At 38.2% G+C, this 17735-nt stretch overlaps 1 protein-coding gene across 7 annotated transcripts in view; it reads left to right on the top strand.

The window, feature by feature from the left end:
• Positions 1-17735, top strand: part of TTBK2 (tau tubulin kinase 2) — a 139202-nt gene that overhangs the window by 106987 nt on the left and 14480 nt on the right. For all 7 annotated transcript variants that reach the window (XM_082388721.1, XM_082388720.1, XM_082388723.1 and 4 more), the window contains 3 exons: positions 6561-6777; positions 9724-9935; positions 11728-12316. In XM_082388721.1, the coding sequence (XP_082244847.1) occupies positions 6561-6777; positions 9724-9935; positions 11728-12316 (1018 nt within the window). The remainder of the gene's footprint in view (positions 1-6560; positions 6778-9723; positions 9936-11727; positions 12317-17735) is intronic.

The following is a 17735-nucleotide window of genomic DNA, read 5'->3' as shown; positions in this document are numbered from 1 at the left end:
CAGATCAATAAAAACTGTGGGAAGAGGAAAGTTAGCCCTGGGAATTAAGATTGATTTAAAACGAACACCAGAAAGACTAAATCTATCCGAAGAATGAAAATACTAAAAAGTATCCAGGTAGATCAGATAATAAACTACAGGGAGATAAAAATATTCATGATTCAAAACATGTAGCTTCTGGGGAAGAAAAAAAACAAAAAGGAAGAAATGCCCTTTGTCAGTTGAATGGTGAAGGAAAAAAACACATATCTGTTTGGGTCCAATCAGGAGAGAGAAATTACATAGTAATTTGAACAGGGAAAGATGATACAAAGAATTATTACCTATAACACAAAATTGGAATAACGTGGGATTGAATGAGTAGAGAGAACCGTAAAGAATACAGGAATAGCAAATATAAAGTGCAGCTCCTACTCCTAGGGCTGAATTAAGCATCCAAGGAAAAGCTCCCTCAGTCCCCACCCCAGGACTGAGTTCTGACCTTGTTGGTGAGGGTATGTCCTCACTCCTTGGATGGCAGGGAAGTTGCTCTAATGCCATTAGAAATATGGCATTAAATATCTGCCCTCTGAAATATCTGCCCTCTGAAATATCTGCCCTCTGGAACTTGATGGAAATCTGCCCTCTGGAGTGCCAGAGAAAACGATTTACTGGAAGTGTCTCACTAGAGACACTCTGATACAAAACTTGTGGGTAGTAGACGTTGCTCTGGGAAGATATTGGTTGCTGCTGTCTGTGTACTGCAGGAGACAGGCACGGGGAAAGCCACACATGCTGGAGAAGCTTGACAAGCTGCACAGTGGAACCCAAAGCAAAACCCTTTCCTCCCTCAGGGTCTCTCCAGTGCCCTCTACTGACAAAACTCCCATGCCAGCTGGCAAAGGAAAAGAGTTAAAGGGCACAGATCCACTTTCACAGAATAGGCAAAAAGGATGAACTTGGAGCTGAAAGGCAATAAATGAATAATTACAGAGGGGAAAAAGGAGAAATAAAATTTAATTACCTGTAAGAAAAGAGAACTATAAAATCAGAAGATGCACAATATCTCCTCTGACCAAATAAAAATCCACTAAAGTGTTTGGACTTTGCTATACTGACAGAGGAGGGCACCAGTTAATCTATGAATCCTGTAAAACATTCCAATGCCACAAAAATGAACAAGAAAAATATTTTAAATATCCATAAAGTGTTATTTCAAAAGATCAAGAAAATCTAATACATATTTACTAAGGAAATTTCCTGTCAGGAATAAACAACTATGAAGAAGAAAATTATAAGACAGAACCCCAAATGGAACTGAATATGTTCATGCATTGAAGATATGGATAACCACCTTGGATCAGAAATTTAAAAACTAAGAAATAGAGGGAGTGTGGTGTGGGGAGGGAGAGAAGAAAGAAAAGGAAAAGATGGAGGAAACAATGAAATGATAGTTCGTTGAACTCAGGAAAGAAATGGAAGAAAAAGATATCTCACAATTGAATAAATCACAAAGTGTGCAAAGGACAGTAGACGCAAATGAAAGTCTAATAAAGGGCATTGAATAAAGTCAGGGGGAAAAAAGCCCCAGGAGAATGAAAATAAAGAAATCATTTAAAAGAGCTAGAGAGAAAGTAGTGCCAATGGAAGGCAGACAGAGAAGGAATACATTCATATTGTTAGAGTCCCTGAAGAAGAAAAGCAAAACAATACCAATTAAAACTGAGAAACTCGGTTTAAAAAAAAAAAAAAATCCCTCAAGGACTCAGAGGCAAAGAATATACAAATCAATTTTCACTGCAAAGTAAAGGAGCTGTTACAGTGGAGGATTACTGGACTGAATGTCAATATTATGACATAGTATGAGTGTGTTTCGTGTTTGGTAATTGCAATCATTGTTGCTTTTGTTGTGGTCATCCATTTACAATGCTTGGTGTCAGTCTATTTATCTCTTGTAAAAATAAAATACAGTGTGTGTTAAAAAAAAAAAAAAACTGAGAAACTCAATAGCAAAAGGTTAATTAAGGAAACAGGGGACTAAGAGCATTTAAAAAGGTAAATGTCCAAAGGTGACCATTAGAACAAAAAGGCAAACCTTCTAAAATATATATTCTTAAAAGTTTATAAATTAAAGTACAAAGAATACTCATCTTGTAGAGAAAGAAATATAGCAAATATGACAAAATACACATAATTATAAAATACTATGACAGAGTTAAGACCAAACATATCAGTCATAGCAATAAATGTGAATGGGGGCATCTATTAAAAGAAAAAGATTTTTAGTTTGGTTTATATAGCTGTATACATATGCTGTATACAAGAGATACACCTAAAAAAATATGTTTCAGAAAGGGATGGACAAAGATAAACCAGAAAAATGGAAACGGTCAGAAGAGAATAACAATCCTGATATCAGACAATGTAGAATTCAAGCCAAAAAAAGCTTTAAAAGTTATTGAGATGGAAGGGTACTTTTTAAGGTTAAGTGTCACAGTTCACAAGTGGGACATAGTATTTATTAATATTTAGTCACCAGAATCACAACAGTCATCTTTAGGAAGCAACAGGTATGAGAGATTCAAGGAGACAAAGAAACACACTAGTAATTGGAGATTTTAATATACAACTCAGTTCAAGACTGAATTCAAGTGAACAAAGAATAAGAGAAGACAAACAACACAATCAATAAGGTAGATCTTAGGCATATTTTTCAATATCTACACCCTGATGATAGAGGTTACACCTTCTGCTCAAGTACCCCTGGGACATTCACAAAAATTGATCAGTTATCAGGTCACCAAGAAAACATATAAGTTGTTCCATAAAGCAGAAATATTACACGGTCTGATCACACTGTAATAGAACTAGAAATTGCTAACAAAAACAAAAATGTCAAAGGCCCTTCCACCTGGAAACTTAAAAACCTCCAATTAAACTACTCTTGGGTGAAAGGGAAAATACAAACTGAAGTTATAGGAAAAATAATGATAATTAAAACACTACATATCAGAATCTGTGGTATAGGGACTTCCCTGGTTGTGCAGTGGTTAAGAATCTGCCTGCCATTGCAGGGGACATGGGCTTGATCCCTGGTCCGGGTAGATCCCACATGCCACGGAGCAACTAAGCCCGTGCACCGCAACTCCTGAGCCTGCACTCTAGAGCCCGCGAGCCACAGCTACTGAAGCCCGTGCACCTAGAGCTGGTGCTCAGCAACAAAAGAAGCCACCGCAATGAAAAGCCCGCGCACCACAATGAAGAGTAGCCCCCACTTGCCACAACTAGTATCCCCCATTGCACCGCGCACAGCAACGAACACCCAACACAGCCAAAAATAAATAAATTAATTAATTTTTTAAAAAAGTTCTTAAAAAAAAAAAAGGAATCTGTGGTATACATTTAAAGCCAGGGTAAGAGGAAAATCGATGGCATTGAATAAGGAGATATATAATGTCAAGATGTCTTATTACTGATGATGTTAATGTTGGCAATCTGGTTAAGGTGGTGTTAGGTTTTCCACTTTATATAAAGTTACTGTTTTTCCCGTTGTAAGTAATAAGTATCTTGTGAGAAGATACTTTGAGACTATTCGAATGAACTTGTTTTTCTATACATTTGCCTACTAATTTTAGCATCCATCTTGCCTGCAAAGTATTAGGCCCACAAGCCTACCATTTACTATCTGAGCCTTTAGAAGAAGTTTGCTGACCTCTGAGTTATCTCTTTTTGCAGATGATACGGTAGAATACCTGGAAAGCCCTAGAGAATCAGTGTTAAAGAGAAAAAAATGATAATTTATGTCCCACAACTCTTAGTTCTTAATAGAGGGAGAAAGTAAGTTCAGGAAGAGGCAAGAGGATGCTTTAGATCAGGAGTCAGCAAGCCTTATCTGTTCACTAAGAGCCAGATAAATATTTGTGGGCTCTGCTGTCTGTCCCCACTACTGCTGCCACTGTAGTGCTAAAGCAGACGTAGGCAGTATGTAAATGAATGAGCATGCCTGTGTGCCATACACAGTATTTACAAAAATAGGTGAACAGGCCAGATTTGGCTCACAGGCCCTAACTTGCCGACCCCTACCTTAGATTACGGGGACAGGCATATGAAAAGGGTGTCCAGTCTTATTACTTCTCTTGACATCTGTCCAGTTCTTCCATATATCTTCTTAATTTTTTTCCCTTAATCTGCTTCTGTAATTTATACCTTGCCTGCAAACACAGGCCATGTGCTAATAATACTCTCACATATATCTTTCTTATCATACTTATTCCTGAACATAATATAATTGTCTTGGGCAAGAATGCTTTCTTTCCATATCTCAAACTCCAGGTTTGGATCAGAGTTACAGGAGAAGGAAGAAAATAATAATTAAGCAAGGAGTAAAACTGGCGGAATAAATGCTGAGAGGAACCTGAGTCATGTGGGAGGTAGCCTGTGTGGAGAAGATGGAAACGTTCCTTGAAGTGTGTGCTCTCACACTGAAGCACACGATATAAGGGGGAAACTAGGATAGAGTAAAAATAGAGGCAGTTTCATAGGTGGAGGTGTGGTTTCTTTCCGGAGAGATGGAAGGAGGAAATGCCAAGGAATTGGGGTAGTTGGAAAGAAGCAGAATCGTAGCTAGGCTAGGGAAAAAAGAATTTGGAAGAACATTGAGTGATTAAAATGGGGGAAAAAATGTGGAGCTAGTAGGTTGAGCTTCCCGAATTCAAATATTCCTCCTTTGCCATTCCCTTTTCTCAGGAATAGAGGGAATTCTTTCAGTAAACATTGGGATTACCACATAGCACATGTAGGTTAGTGTCCATTATAATTCCTTATGTCAATAAACAAATTATATTGAACTTATATCTGAAAAATATATCTTTTAAGTAGTCTATTTCTGAACTTCAGTTACTTTTATAATAAATCCTTTCATTTGAACTATTGTGGGCCAAACTACCTTTCCACTGTATCCCAGTGTCAGAACTACAGGGAGTACTTTACAAGGCTGTACGGTTTTTCCCTGGGAGCCATGATCAGTGCTTTTCCAGATTAACATTGAGAGTGGTGGTAGTGAAGGTCATCAAATCAGGTGGAAAAAGTCCCTGAAAAATCATGTTTTTTTTTTTTTAAATTTAATTTTATTTATTTTTTTATGCAGCAGGTTCTAAATCATGACATATTTATGACACCTGGGCCAGGGTGTAACCATTGCCCTTAGAGTGGTACACTGAGAAGATGTCTATTTTCCCACTCATAATAATTGTATGTATCAGTATAATCTACTGAAGGCTGTTTTTTCTGCTTTTAGACAGTGCAGATCATGCTGAGAAAAGGTTTCACTGTGTGCTGAATGTTGTGTTCAGTCAGCAATATTTTTTTTAAAAAAACCAACAACTAGTATGTAGAGTAGAACATACTAGTTATAGAACATTAGAGCCAGCAGGGACCTGATCACTTAGTGAGTGATAGCTGAGAACTAGAAAAGCCCCTCAGACTTCAGAATAGAAGCCCCTTAGACTTCTGGGCCAGAAGTCTAAGGGAGAGACGACCAACTATGTAAATAGGACATGAAATTGCTTTGAGAGAACATATAGACAAGTGCCAATTAATATTTTCTATTTGTTCATAATCAGTTCATACAGGACCATATGAACTGTATAATTGCAGAATTTCTAGTTTCCCCTAGAGGGCAAGAATTTCCTTTCTTCTTTTTATGTCCCTAGGGCCTTACATGTAGTAGGTACTTAGTAAAAAGTCCGTAAATGAAAAAGCAAATGCATATTGCACACTATTTAAAAAATAAAACATAACTGATTGATCTGATACCTGCTTATATCATTATGACACTTAACGTTTTTCTGTTTATAGTTTTTGTTATTCTCTAAGAAAAATGGGTAAAGAATAGAAAATATTAAAATTCACAAAGAATCCTTGCAAAATAAATGAAATGTTTCTAACTTTTAAAGTGATTGCTAAATTAGGGAGTTATATCAGAATTTGTATTTTTAAATCAGCTTGAACATTCTGTTGATCAAAATGCAGTTTTAAAAATAGATAGCTAGTGGGAAGCAGCCGCATAGCACAGGGAGGTCAGCTCGATGCTTTGTGACCACCTAGAGGGGTGGGATAGGGAGGGTGGGAGGGAGACGCAAGAGGGAGGAGATATGGGGATAAATGTATATGTATAACTGATTCACCTTGTTATAAAGCAGAAACTAACTCACCATTGTAAAGCAATTATACTCCAATAAATATGTTAAAAAAATAAAATTTAAAAAAAAATGCAGTTTTAGGGACTTCCCTGGCAGTCCAGTGGTTAAGACTCTGTGCTGCCAGTGCAGGGGGCACGGGTTCAGTCCCGGGTTGGGGAACTAAGATCCCGCATGCCACACAGTGCGGCCAAAAAACAAATGCATCTTTAGTTTGTAGAATTGGCATGCCCTAAGTTTCTGAGGCTTTTTGTTTTGTTTTACTTTCTTAATTATGTATAGACTTCATCATTTAAGTCCAGAAGTAAAATGCAGGATAGTCCCATAGTAATTTTTGATTCTGGTGTTTTTAAGTTCTGCCTTATTTTCTTTCCTCATTTTCAGAATTGCCAATGCCACTCCCATCCCAGGAGACTTGCTTCGAGAAAATACAGATGAGGTGTTTCCAGATGAACAGCTTAGTGATGGAGAGAATGGCATCCCTGTTGGTGTGTCACCAGATAAATTGCCTGGATCTCTGGGACACCCTCGTCCCCAGGAGAAGGATGTCTGGGAAGAGATGGATACCAACAGGAATAAGATAAAGCTTGGGATTTGTAAGGTGTGTATTTCTTGCATAGGAAGTGATATCTCTCTATGTCTTATTATTTTTCTCCTATTGGTGTAGCAAAGTATCATGATTCTCAATTTTGAATGAGAAGTAGAACATTGTATTGCTAGTTATTTATATATTTGTAATTGCAATATTTTTGTCTAATTTTGCCCATAATGCTCAGGTATGGACACCAAAAATTAATCTTCATCTTGTATTTTGTGGAAAAGATGACGGTAGATTTTAAAAAATAACCAGACACGGAGTCTAAAAGAAGAGACATCTATAGAACAGAAGTTAATGGTCTTTCCAAGTAGAATGACAAGACTGGGCCTCTTCCATAGTGTAGACCAATGGAGCTGAGTGTTCATTCTGAAAACTGTCTCAAATGGAGGCAGGGAAATGGGGGTTAGAAGTGGAAAGCATCAAACTGGTCATGAGCTGACAAAGTGGATGTTGAATAACGTGATTTTTTCTTCATTAGGATTCTAAACAGGTCCACTTGTAAGTATGGGGAGAAATACAGACTTCTGAATTAAATGATTTTCAGTAGTCTTTGGGTAGATTATCCCCAAATTTCTCTTTGATCTTACTGTTTCCCGTCATTTCCATTTTCATGGAAGATGATGATTAATGGGATGGGATGGAGGGGCAATGAATTACAAATCAGTTAGTTTTTGGTACTTCCTGTGTTTTTATAATTATTTAGTTGGGAAGGAGGTTAAATTTATAGGTGTAAAATGAGACTCCTGGCTCATATCTGTTAACACGATTGATAGAAACTTGGCTAGTCCTGCTTTGTGAATGGGAAATATATCTTGAAAAGAATCTTCTGTGACCACGTCTGAGGAGCTTGGCCTATCTTTGGACAATATATACTATATTTTTAAACTATATAATTAAAAAAAATTAACAGTATATATTTTCAGTAGTGGGAGTCATTTGCAGGAACATTCTCTGCATGGATGTGATATGCTGCCCTGTGGTCTGGTTGTTGCTTATCAGGAATAAGTGGTGAGAAGCAGTCAGGAAGTCAGTGTCAGATTTTTGTAATGTCCCCTCTGGCTGCCTTTATAGTAAACACTGGGAGCAAACTGTCCTTAGTAAAAATTCTCTAGTGACATTCTCAGCTGTCAGCCCATATGGGTGTTTGTGTATGTGACAGAGTGAAGTGGCACTTGACATAGGTCTGAATTACTTTAGCTTTCTTTCCCATGTTATCACTATTTAATCTACATTTAATTCTTTTCTATTTTTTAATTCCTTCCTTTTAAAAAATTGTGTAAATTAGATTATTAGTGGTATTGTTTTATACAAGTAATGTTTATATGGAATTTTCATAGATGTTTACCATTTCCTTGCAATTTTGGAAGTCCCCGACTCAATCGTTTTTCTTCCTGAAATATTCCCTTTAGAAGTTTCTTTAGTTGAGGTCTTCTGATAGAGGACTCTTTCAATTTTTACCTAGCTGTAAATGTATTTATTTCAGCCTTATTCTTTAAAAATAGTTTCTGCTGCCTTCAAAGTTTTTGATTGACAGTTATTTTTCTTCTGTCTTCAATTATTAGTGTTCAGAAGTCTACTGTTTTTTCTTTCCATTTTTTGGTAGATGACCATTCCCCCAGCTACTTTTTAGCTTTTCTCCTTGTCTTTGGTGTTCTGCACTTTAACTATGACATGTCTAGGCATACACATATTTCTTTTTTTAATCAGTTCTGGGAAATGCACAGCTGTTCTCTACCTAAATATTGTCACCTCTTCATTCTTTTTGTTCTCTCTTTCAGGGACACCAATTAAGTAAGCATATATTAGATCTTTTTATTCTGTCATCTCTTAATATCATTTTTTATATTTTTCTTCTTGCGGTGCTTCATTCTAGGTAATTTCTTTTGCTACGTCTTCTTATTCATGAATTAATAAGTTTGGCCTTTTATGGCTAATTTGCTGTTTAACAACTTAATTGAATATTTATATTAAATTCATCAGTTAATTCCAAGTAATCCTTTGTTGACCTTTATATATTTAAACATTTTATGCATAGCTGTTCTATATGCTGTATCTGAACAAGTTTGATACCTGAAGTCTTTGGGAGTTACAAACATTTTTTAAAATTATTATTATCATTTCTGCTGACTCTTGGTCATGGTGGCATGCCTTCTTATATGTTTGACTACCTTTAGTGTTTTGCTCATTAATTAATAATTCGTGGGAGTCCTGTAGGCCTAAATTGGGGGTTGGGGAAACCTTCCTTTGGAGAAGATTGTCTTCTGCTTCTCCTGGTAGCCAGAGAGCACCCCCAGTTTAAGACCAACTGGGCATTCTTGAGGGTCTTTAATCAGAATAGACATTCAGACTTCCTCTCTCTCCCTACTGCTGGTGTAAAGCTTAATTTCCCTGGTAATCGTTCTACTGTATCCTCTGTCCTTAGGCACCTGCACCCTTCTGGGCTGCCTCATTCTCAGCCTCCTTCTGCGCTACCCAGCTGCTTATTGTTCTAGCTCTAGTTTTCTTGTTGTTGTTGTTTGGTTGGTTTTTAGAGAGAAACTGAGACAGGGAGTATTCAGGCTTGGCGACCTCTCCTACCTCTTGTGAGACCACTTATGTCTCAAAGAGAATGTCCTCTCCAGGTTTAATTTTGGTTTAGTGGAATAGGGTCCTGCAAGCATTTAGTTAGACATAATACAAAAAGCCAAGGTTGTTAAATGTTTTCAGTCTGTTTATCTTTGCACCAAAATATAAAACACTAAATATACTGAAACTGAGAATAAATTTAGAAAACTTAATTTAATAAAGGGTTAATAGACAAGTATGTAATGAATTACACTAGCCAAAATATCCTAATCTTCTGAAAAAAAATCCCAATCATTTGCTTATATTATTTTGAAAGACTTCAATGATTCCTATCATTTATAGTGACTAGAATGTTTTTCATGGTTTCCTTTTATGTTTTGCTAGGCTGCTACTGAAGAGGAGAACAGCCATGGTCAAGCAAATGGTATTCTGAATGCTCCAAGCCTCGGTTCACCAATTCGGGTCCGCTCAGAGATGACTCAGCCAGACAGAGATGTTCCATTGGTGCGAAAGTTACGTTCCATCCACAGCTTTGAGCTGGAAAAACGTTTGGTTCTGGAGCCAAAGCCAGATACTGACAAGTTTCTTGAGACCTGGTATAAAATAGTTTTTCTTTTTCTTTTCTTTTTTTTAAAGCAACTAAAACACTATTGATATTATTACTTTCTATTATGTAAAGTTTTTCAGATAAGGAGTTTTTGCATTTTTGAAGCACTGATTTGATTAAGCTGTCATCTTTATCCATGTTTTTAGTTAACATCCTCATTCTTAATGTGACTTGCCTTCTGATATTATTACAAGTTCTATAACATATAGCCTTTGGCTGTGGGAGCTGGAAACTTCATAAGACTAGGTATAAATTAAATGAACATTTTGAAGTGATTTTGTTTGGAAGATGATCTCTTTTATTGGAATGGAGAAGATGCAGTGTAAGAGAGGGCATGAAAAAGATGGTATTAGGCAAGAAGGAGGAAGAGTACATGAAGTAGGGGAAAAAGTAATTTATACACAAGTGATAGGCAGTTGAATTCAATTTAATGAAGGCCTTCTATGAGTAAATGCTGTAGGAAAAAGAGACATGAATATTTATCATTCTACCTAGAAAGAAGGAAAGGTGGAACTTTAGAGAGCTATACATAGGTAACGACTGTTTGTAGTTCATAGTTCTAAGGCCCCTTATCTCCAATTTTGATAACAAAAGACTGAAATGAAACTTTAAAAAGAACTTGGGATATATTTATGAATTATAGAAGGCTTTAGTAATATTAAGACCTGAGTGACTTTAATAGTAGTCACATCCTTCAATTGTACATCCCCAGTGGCTACTATTGGCAAAGAAATATGAAGTTAGAAGGACCATGTGTTTGACTAACATAATAGTTACTGTGTCTGAAGACAATTCAGCCACTTCTGGCCTAGTCCAATCTAGCTTCCATTTTAAACAGTACTTCATAGCTGTGTATTCTTCATATGGTACTCATTCAGTCTCACAGCTATGTGATGTAAACTTGTGTCTACACGTTGATATGATCAAAAGGATGGACTGGGGCAGTGTTTAAACATTTTCAGTTGTGCATGAGATTGGGAATAAAAATAAAAGTGTGATAGAGATAAAAGCTTAGTTTGGGAAAAAATTAGTCTAATAAAAGAATGGAACTAAAAAGAGAGTCCATGCTGAGGGAAGAGCTGAGAGATAAGACAGAGTTGAGAACAGAAGTACTCCAAGAAAATGAACTCAAGCCAGAACCTAGAATGAATAGGGAACAGTTGAAGGAAGTGAAGCACCCAAGTACAAACTTAAGGAGAGGAACAAGTGTATTGCTTAAACTGCTTCCCTGCAGGTGAGAGCAGTTCTCAGAAGCCAGTGCAGCCAAATACCACCAGTCACACTATTGCTTAGCCCTGTCTTTGGAGGAGTTTACTTGAAAGAGTATACATTTATATACCTCTCTGAAGACAAAACAAATGCAGAAAGTATTTGCCTGATGTATATTAGCTTCCTCATTTCCTTTTCTAGGGCCTCTGCTGAGGCAAAAGCCTCTTGGGTAAGTTGTCCCTCAGTCCCTCAGAGCAGAGAGCAGAGGGCAGTGTGATTGAATTGGCAAAGCAAAGGTGAACTGGATCACACAAGTCGCCCTGGTTAACCTGCTTAGGCTTCTTTCCTGCCCGGCCGCAGGAGAGACGTCTTCCTCCTACGGGCTCCGTCTTCCAGAACAGGATGATGACAGGTGGAGCAGAGCGTTACCCACCCGTGAAGTGTTCCTTATGCTTTATCCATATTGTTTTTTTCTCGTCTGTGGGTAAATATTAGTTCCGTATAGAACTTATAGGCTATATAATAAGTATTCTCCCTAGGACAATTAAGTAACTTGTGTTCATTTTCTTAAGCTTGGAGAAAATGCAGAAAGATTCCAGTGAAGGAAAGGAATCTGTTCTCCCTGCTCTGCTTCATAAGCCTTGTGTTCCTGCTGTGTCCCGTACTGACCACATCTGGCACTATGATGAAGAGTATCTTCCAGATGCTTCCAAGCCTGCCTCTGCCAACACCCCTGAGCAGGCAGATGGTGGTGGCAGCAATGGATTTGTAGCCGTTAACCTGAGCTCCTGCAAGCAGGAGGTTGATTCCAAAGAATGGGTGATTGTGGATAAGGAACAGGACCTTCGGGATTTTAGGACAAATGAGGCTTTAGGCCATAAAACAACTGGAAGCCCTTCCGACGAGGAGCCCGAAGTCCTTCAAGTCCTAGAGGAATCCCCTCAAGATGAAAAGCTCCGATTGGGTCCTTGGGCAGAAAATGATCTTTTAAAGAAGGAAACCTCAGGTGTGATCTTAGCAGTTTCTGGGAAGTGCCCTGCCACTGCTGCTTCAGAACAATATGCAGATAGGCTGGAACTCCAGGCTGGAGCTGCTAGTCAATTTATTGCAGTGACACCCACAAGTCCAATGGAGGCACAAGCAGAAGGACCCCTTACAGCAGTAAGTGATTTGCTCCTGTCATTTTTCTGTCATCCACTCAAGGTGCTGTTAAGAAAGGACTAATAGTGGATCAACTAAGATTCTTCTGCAGAGGCCTAAGTTTGGCACATGGGTGTAGGGAATGATGTCTGGACTAAGTTCTGTAGTCCGTCTTCCAATGTGAAATTTCTCAAGAAGTGAGATTTTCTATCAGGATAGCAACCTAATAGGTGAAATGTCATTATGACCTAATTTCATAATAACATTTATAATTAGACCACAAGAACTGTCTATCTGCGTGTGTATATATAATATGATTTTTAAAAATTTATAATTCTAGAGATTTTCGAACTCTACATTATAAATATGGTGAGGACGGCATGTATTTAACCATTCATGGTTTGTACTTTATACTGTACACCGTTGCTAGTATCATTCTTTTTGTTTCCTTTCTCCTTCATAACCTTCACCCAGAAATTTGTCATATTTTATGTTCCTTTTAAACAGTAGTTTTCCAACTATTTTTTTCACATTTAATTTTTATTTTGATAGTAACTTTCCAAGCTTAATGTCTGTTGTTTATAAGATAGAGTCCCAGCCTCACTTCCAGAACTTCTGCTTCAGTAGGTTTGGGATAGTGAGAGCCCAGGAATCTGCATTTTAACAAGCAGCTGAAGGCAATTGTGATACAGGCCTTCTGCAAAGGAACATTTTGAGGAAACTCACTGTTTATTCTCAGTTTGGGCATTTAGCTGGAGACACCTGTTACCCTGTTCTTATCAGTAAGCATTGGTGCCCTCTATGACTGTGTGAGTCTCACAAAAGCCAGATATGGAGGCAGCGTCTCAGGCGCGAGCAGGTACATCTGTCTTTACATGCGTGGGAGTACCAGGTTTCCTTAATTGCCGTCATCAGCTAGCAACCGTCTCTTCCAGCTCTCCAGTAACAACATTGTTCTGCAAGCTGAAATGTTTTCAGTTAGAACAGAATTGCACACGCAGGTGTAAAACAGTAAGAAAAGGTAACAAAATTTGATTTTGTGTACAGCTCTGTAGGAATTTACCTGCACTTCGAAATAGAGAAATAAATGCTTGCCTCTTTCTTCATCATAGTTAGTTGGTCTTTCCTTCTTTCCTAGGACTGTTTTGTGTAGTTATACAAGTCATTCACTGCATAAAGAGACCTAGCCAAGGGAACAAGTTGGGCCTGAAATCTAACCCAAACTTTGCTAGCCAAACTGTGCATCTTTGTGTAGGGCTGTTTCCTCTTTGAGGGGCATCCTTTTCCAAATTGTACAGAGGTCCCCTGTGGGCTAGAGGCAGATCCTAATGCCTCCCTCCCTTGTCTGCATTTCTTTTTCCACCCCACCTTCCTCTTTCCATTCATTTCCTCTTTCCACCTTCCCAGATTCAGTTTCTTCTTTTCTTTGACTCTAGTATGCTATATACTCACTGTTGCTCATGCATTTTTCCAACAGCATTCTGGTGTGCTTCCCTGCATAAAGGGTCTTAAACCCTTGGCTCCATTTCTCCTGGTGTTTTTTACTCTCTCCCATCAATACTGCCCTGTCCACAAAAATTGTTCTCATGGTTCTCTTACACTATGTGCAACATTTTCTCTATCAAGTTTTTGAAAGACTTGTGTATTATATTTGATATTATAAGTTTGACCTTATTTTCAGGTATCTTTAAATAAAAAATCTTTTTCTTAACTGAAGGTCTCTTAAATAGCAGCCTCATCACTTGCACACTTGTGTCTAAGGTATTGAATTTACCATCTCCTTCATTTTGGGGAGCTTGGGATAAAAATATATCTTGATTCTCTTCTTGAGGCCTACATTCAGAGTTTACTTTTGCAAGCAGATGTTGTTACTTCCCTAACTTAACTACAGACACATTAAGTAGGGAGTACCACCAAATAGTCTCTCTAGATCTCTTGCAGCTCTGATCACGTGCTCTAACTTAGACAGTATGATAAAACATATTACCATTCTATCTGAATATTTTAAATTAGGACATATTCTGACAGGAAACAGTTTGTTAGTTTATATCTTTTGCATTCAGGCTTGTTTCCTCTTTATGATGATATGAAAGGAAATTGTCCTGGTATCTTAAAATATGTAAGAACTATAAAAATAGGCAAAGCAAAAGTTTATCTGTATTACAGGTATAGTTGGCATATTAAATCAACTGATGAGAACTTCATTCTTTAATTCTCTTTATTTCTTAGCATAAATTTGTGAACCTTGTTTAGGGCTTTCCTTATCCATATACATGAAACCACTGGTTATCAAATAGCATGTATAAATATTTTAGATGATATATTTTGAAAGATGGATAAATTTGCTAGATTCAAAAGAAATTGGGGTTATTTTTGGAAATTAGATTTTTTTCCCCTGGGGTAAACAATTATGAAGTTAGCCCACTACTAATCATTTCTAAAAAGAGGCTGAACAACATAGGTTTATAGGGAGCAAAATAAGACTAAGCTTTGGCTTATAGGGGAGATATTAAATTATGTTTTGATTAGCAAATGGAGAGGCAAAATTAAGCTGGCATAAGTGAACAAGGATAGAGAAGGAAACTAAAGTAACTTGAACTGCTTCTGAAACAGGTCTAACTATTGGTCCAGAATCACAGTAACTGTAGGAAAGAATGTGACCAGTTTTATGTGGTGTTGAGTAATCACTGTTGGTAGGGAGAAGGTTGGACGGGTTATTCCTTACAGAATATCGTGGCAGATTGTACCACATGATCTCTTGGTTCTAGACAGTCCTTTAGAAAGGCAGTGCTTCATTTTAGCATCACCTTTGGAAACACTATAAATGTGACTGGAGAATAATAATACCACCTATATGTTACCTTTTGCTATGTAACAAATTACCCCAAACTTAGCAACTTTAAACAGCAGTTATTATTTCACACTTTTTCTAAGGGTTGGGAATGCAGGAGTGGGTTAGTCTGATGGTTCTGGCTCAGGGTTTCTCATGAGGTTGCTACCAAGCTGTAGGCCGGGGAAATCATCATAGGGTTGGACGGGATGGCAAGATCCACTTCCAAGCCCACTCACATGGTTGTTGGCAGGCCTCAGTTCCTCACTGGATGTTGTCCAGAGGCTTCAGTTCCTCACCACGTAGGCTCTCCATACTTGACATGGCAGCTGGCTTTTTCAGAGAGTGAGGAGAGAAAGAGACAGAGAAGGGGGCGGGGGTGGTGGTGGAGAGAACACCCTCCACCGAGGTAGAAACCACACTGTCTTTTACAACCTGATCTCAGAAGGGGCATATCATCATTTCTGCCATATTGTATTGGTCACACAGACCAGCCTTTCCTCATACCAGGGGATTGTCAACATACTGAAAGACTTTCCTCATTGACTTGTTTTTCAGACATTGAGAAGAAGAAAAGCAGGAGTGGGGGCTGTAAAATAATGCACAGAGAAGGAGCAGGACAAAAAGAGAGTCACATGTACTTTTTTTGTCATCTGTTAGTCAGCATCTATTAAGAGGATTCCTCTGGCTGTATTTACAGGAATTACCAATACCAGTACTATGAGAGTCAGAGCAGCAGTTGATTGCATTGCCTTAATTCTGTTCTTTCAGCCCTTCAGTTCCGTAAGGTGTCTGCTAAGTTCCAGGCTTTCTGCTGTACCTCAGGGATAAACAGTTGGCACCAACCTGTTAGGTTGACAGTGAAGGCCTATATCTAAACATTTACCTTAAACCATGTGAAGTGATTGTGGTGGAGCTGTGTACACAAATGAGAACACAGATAAATCTGCCTAGGACAGGGGAGTGCAATGCTGGGTGTTTTAATTTTCTCAACTCTTATTTTCTAATTTTATTTACCATGGTGAAGATATATTACTTTCAAAAATAAGAGGACTTTGAAGGATGAATAAGCTTGCTGGAAGGAGATGCAGGGGTGTCAAGCAAAAAACACAGCATGTACGAAGGCAGAGAGGCTTGAAACACCAAAATTCAGAGCATTTAAATAAGTAATCCAGAATGTTAGGGCGAAGGAAGGAGGCTGAAAATGAGCTGCACAAGTGAGGTGATAAAGGGCCTTGGCCTGCCATGCTGAGGTGTATGGGATGCAGGACAAGAAACTGCCAGGGTTGAGGGAGGGGAGTAACTTGCTCTTTGGGAGCCATGGAGGGAGAATGGCTGGGGCAGCGGCCAGTGAGGAGGCTTTGGCATTAGTTCAAGCAAATATGAGGGCTTGAACTGTGAATCATGAAAATCTCAATGAAGACTTGAGACATTTCAGTAGTGCAGCTTACCTGAAATAGTAGCTTCATGTGGCTTTTCCAGTGTTCCACTGAATATTTGGAGCCCTTGTACACCTGGAGTGACTATATGAAAGCTCATGGAGTTACTCAGAGTCTCTATTGAAAAATGAATGATCCATGTAATTAATAGATGAGTGCTTTAATAGTGTGGAAAGGTAAGGACTTTTTGGATTGATTGCCACCATGGTTAACTTCTTGAAATGGATTTTGTAGGAGAGTTGAATGCATGTACATTGACAAGGGAGTGGCTAAATGTCCTCTGTCTGACCATGGATTTCTGTTTTTGATCTGGAAAGTTGGGTCATTGTAATTATAGAAAAGTTTTGTTTCTATGAGATTACATCTCTGGAATTATATATGATGGTATAATTCAATCCATGAACGATCAGAAAGGATGAGAGACTGGATGGACCGACTTGGGAAGTAAAAAAAAGCCCATTTGTGAAGTGTTCAAGTAAAAGACTGGACTGTCACTTGGGAGAGGCTTCATAGAAGGAACCCAAGCGTCCAATGGTTGATTTACTCATATGTTCAACATTTATTGAGCGTCTACTGTATGTCAGGTACTGTGCTAGGCATCAAAGCCCAGTGACTCTCCTCACTATTTAAGTACTGTAGATGCTGTGATAGAAATCTATAGGTTGTGGAAGTTGGGGATAGTTGGACTAGATTTATCCCCAAAGTGTCTTCCAAGATTGTATGAAGGGGCTTGAAAAGTGACTATTAAATCCTGTAGCCATGTATGTGATATATAATTACAGGCCAGCCAAGAAATATTATTTCAATCTTTCTTTTCTGGGAAAAGAAACTTCTATTCTTTGGGTATGGGTTGTGACTTATTTATGATTCCTAGTACCTCTACAAAATTTTTATAACTTCAGATTCCCTTAAATATACATTCAACTATTAATAATGGGTGACTGTCTCTGAGGAGTGGGATAACAGGGGAAGGGAAAAAACAACTTTTACTTCTCATTTACTTAGGTCTTGAGGCTTCAGGTTTTCAGTTTTACCCACCTCTGTAAGCAAAGACTTCTGCCCTCTCCATTCCTTACCACCGCATCAGCCCTCATATCTATCCACATAAGCCAAACCACAAAATAACAATATCTTCAGCAAAAGTAACCAACATAAATGCGGTCAGAGTAAG

Source organism: Balaenoptera borealis (genome assembly GCF_965194805.1).
Source record: "Balaenoptera borealis genome assembly, chromosome: 3".
Classification (NCBI taxonomy): Eukaryota; Metazoa; Chordata; class Mammalia; order Artiodactyla; family Balaenopteridae; genus Balaenoptera; species Balaenoptera borealis.
This window is presented reverse-complemented; position numbering and strand designations above follow the sequence as displayed.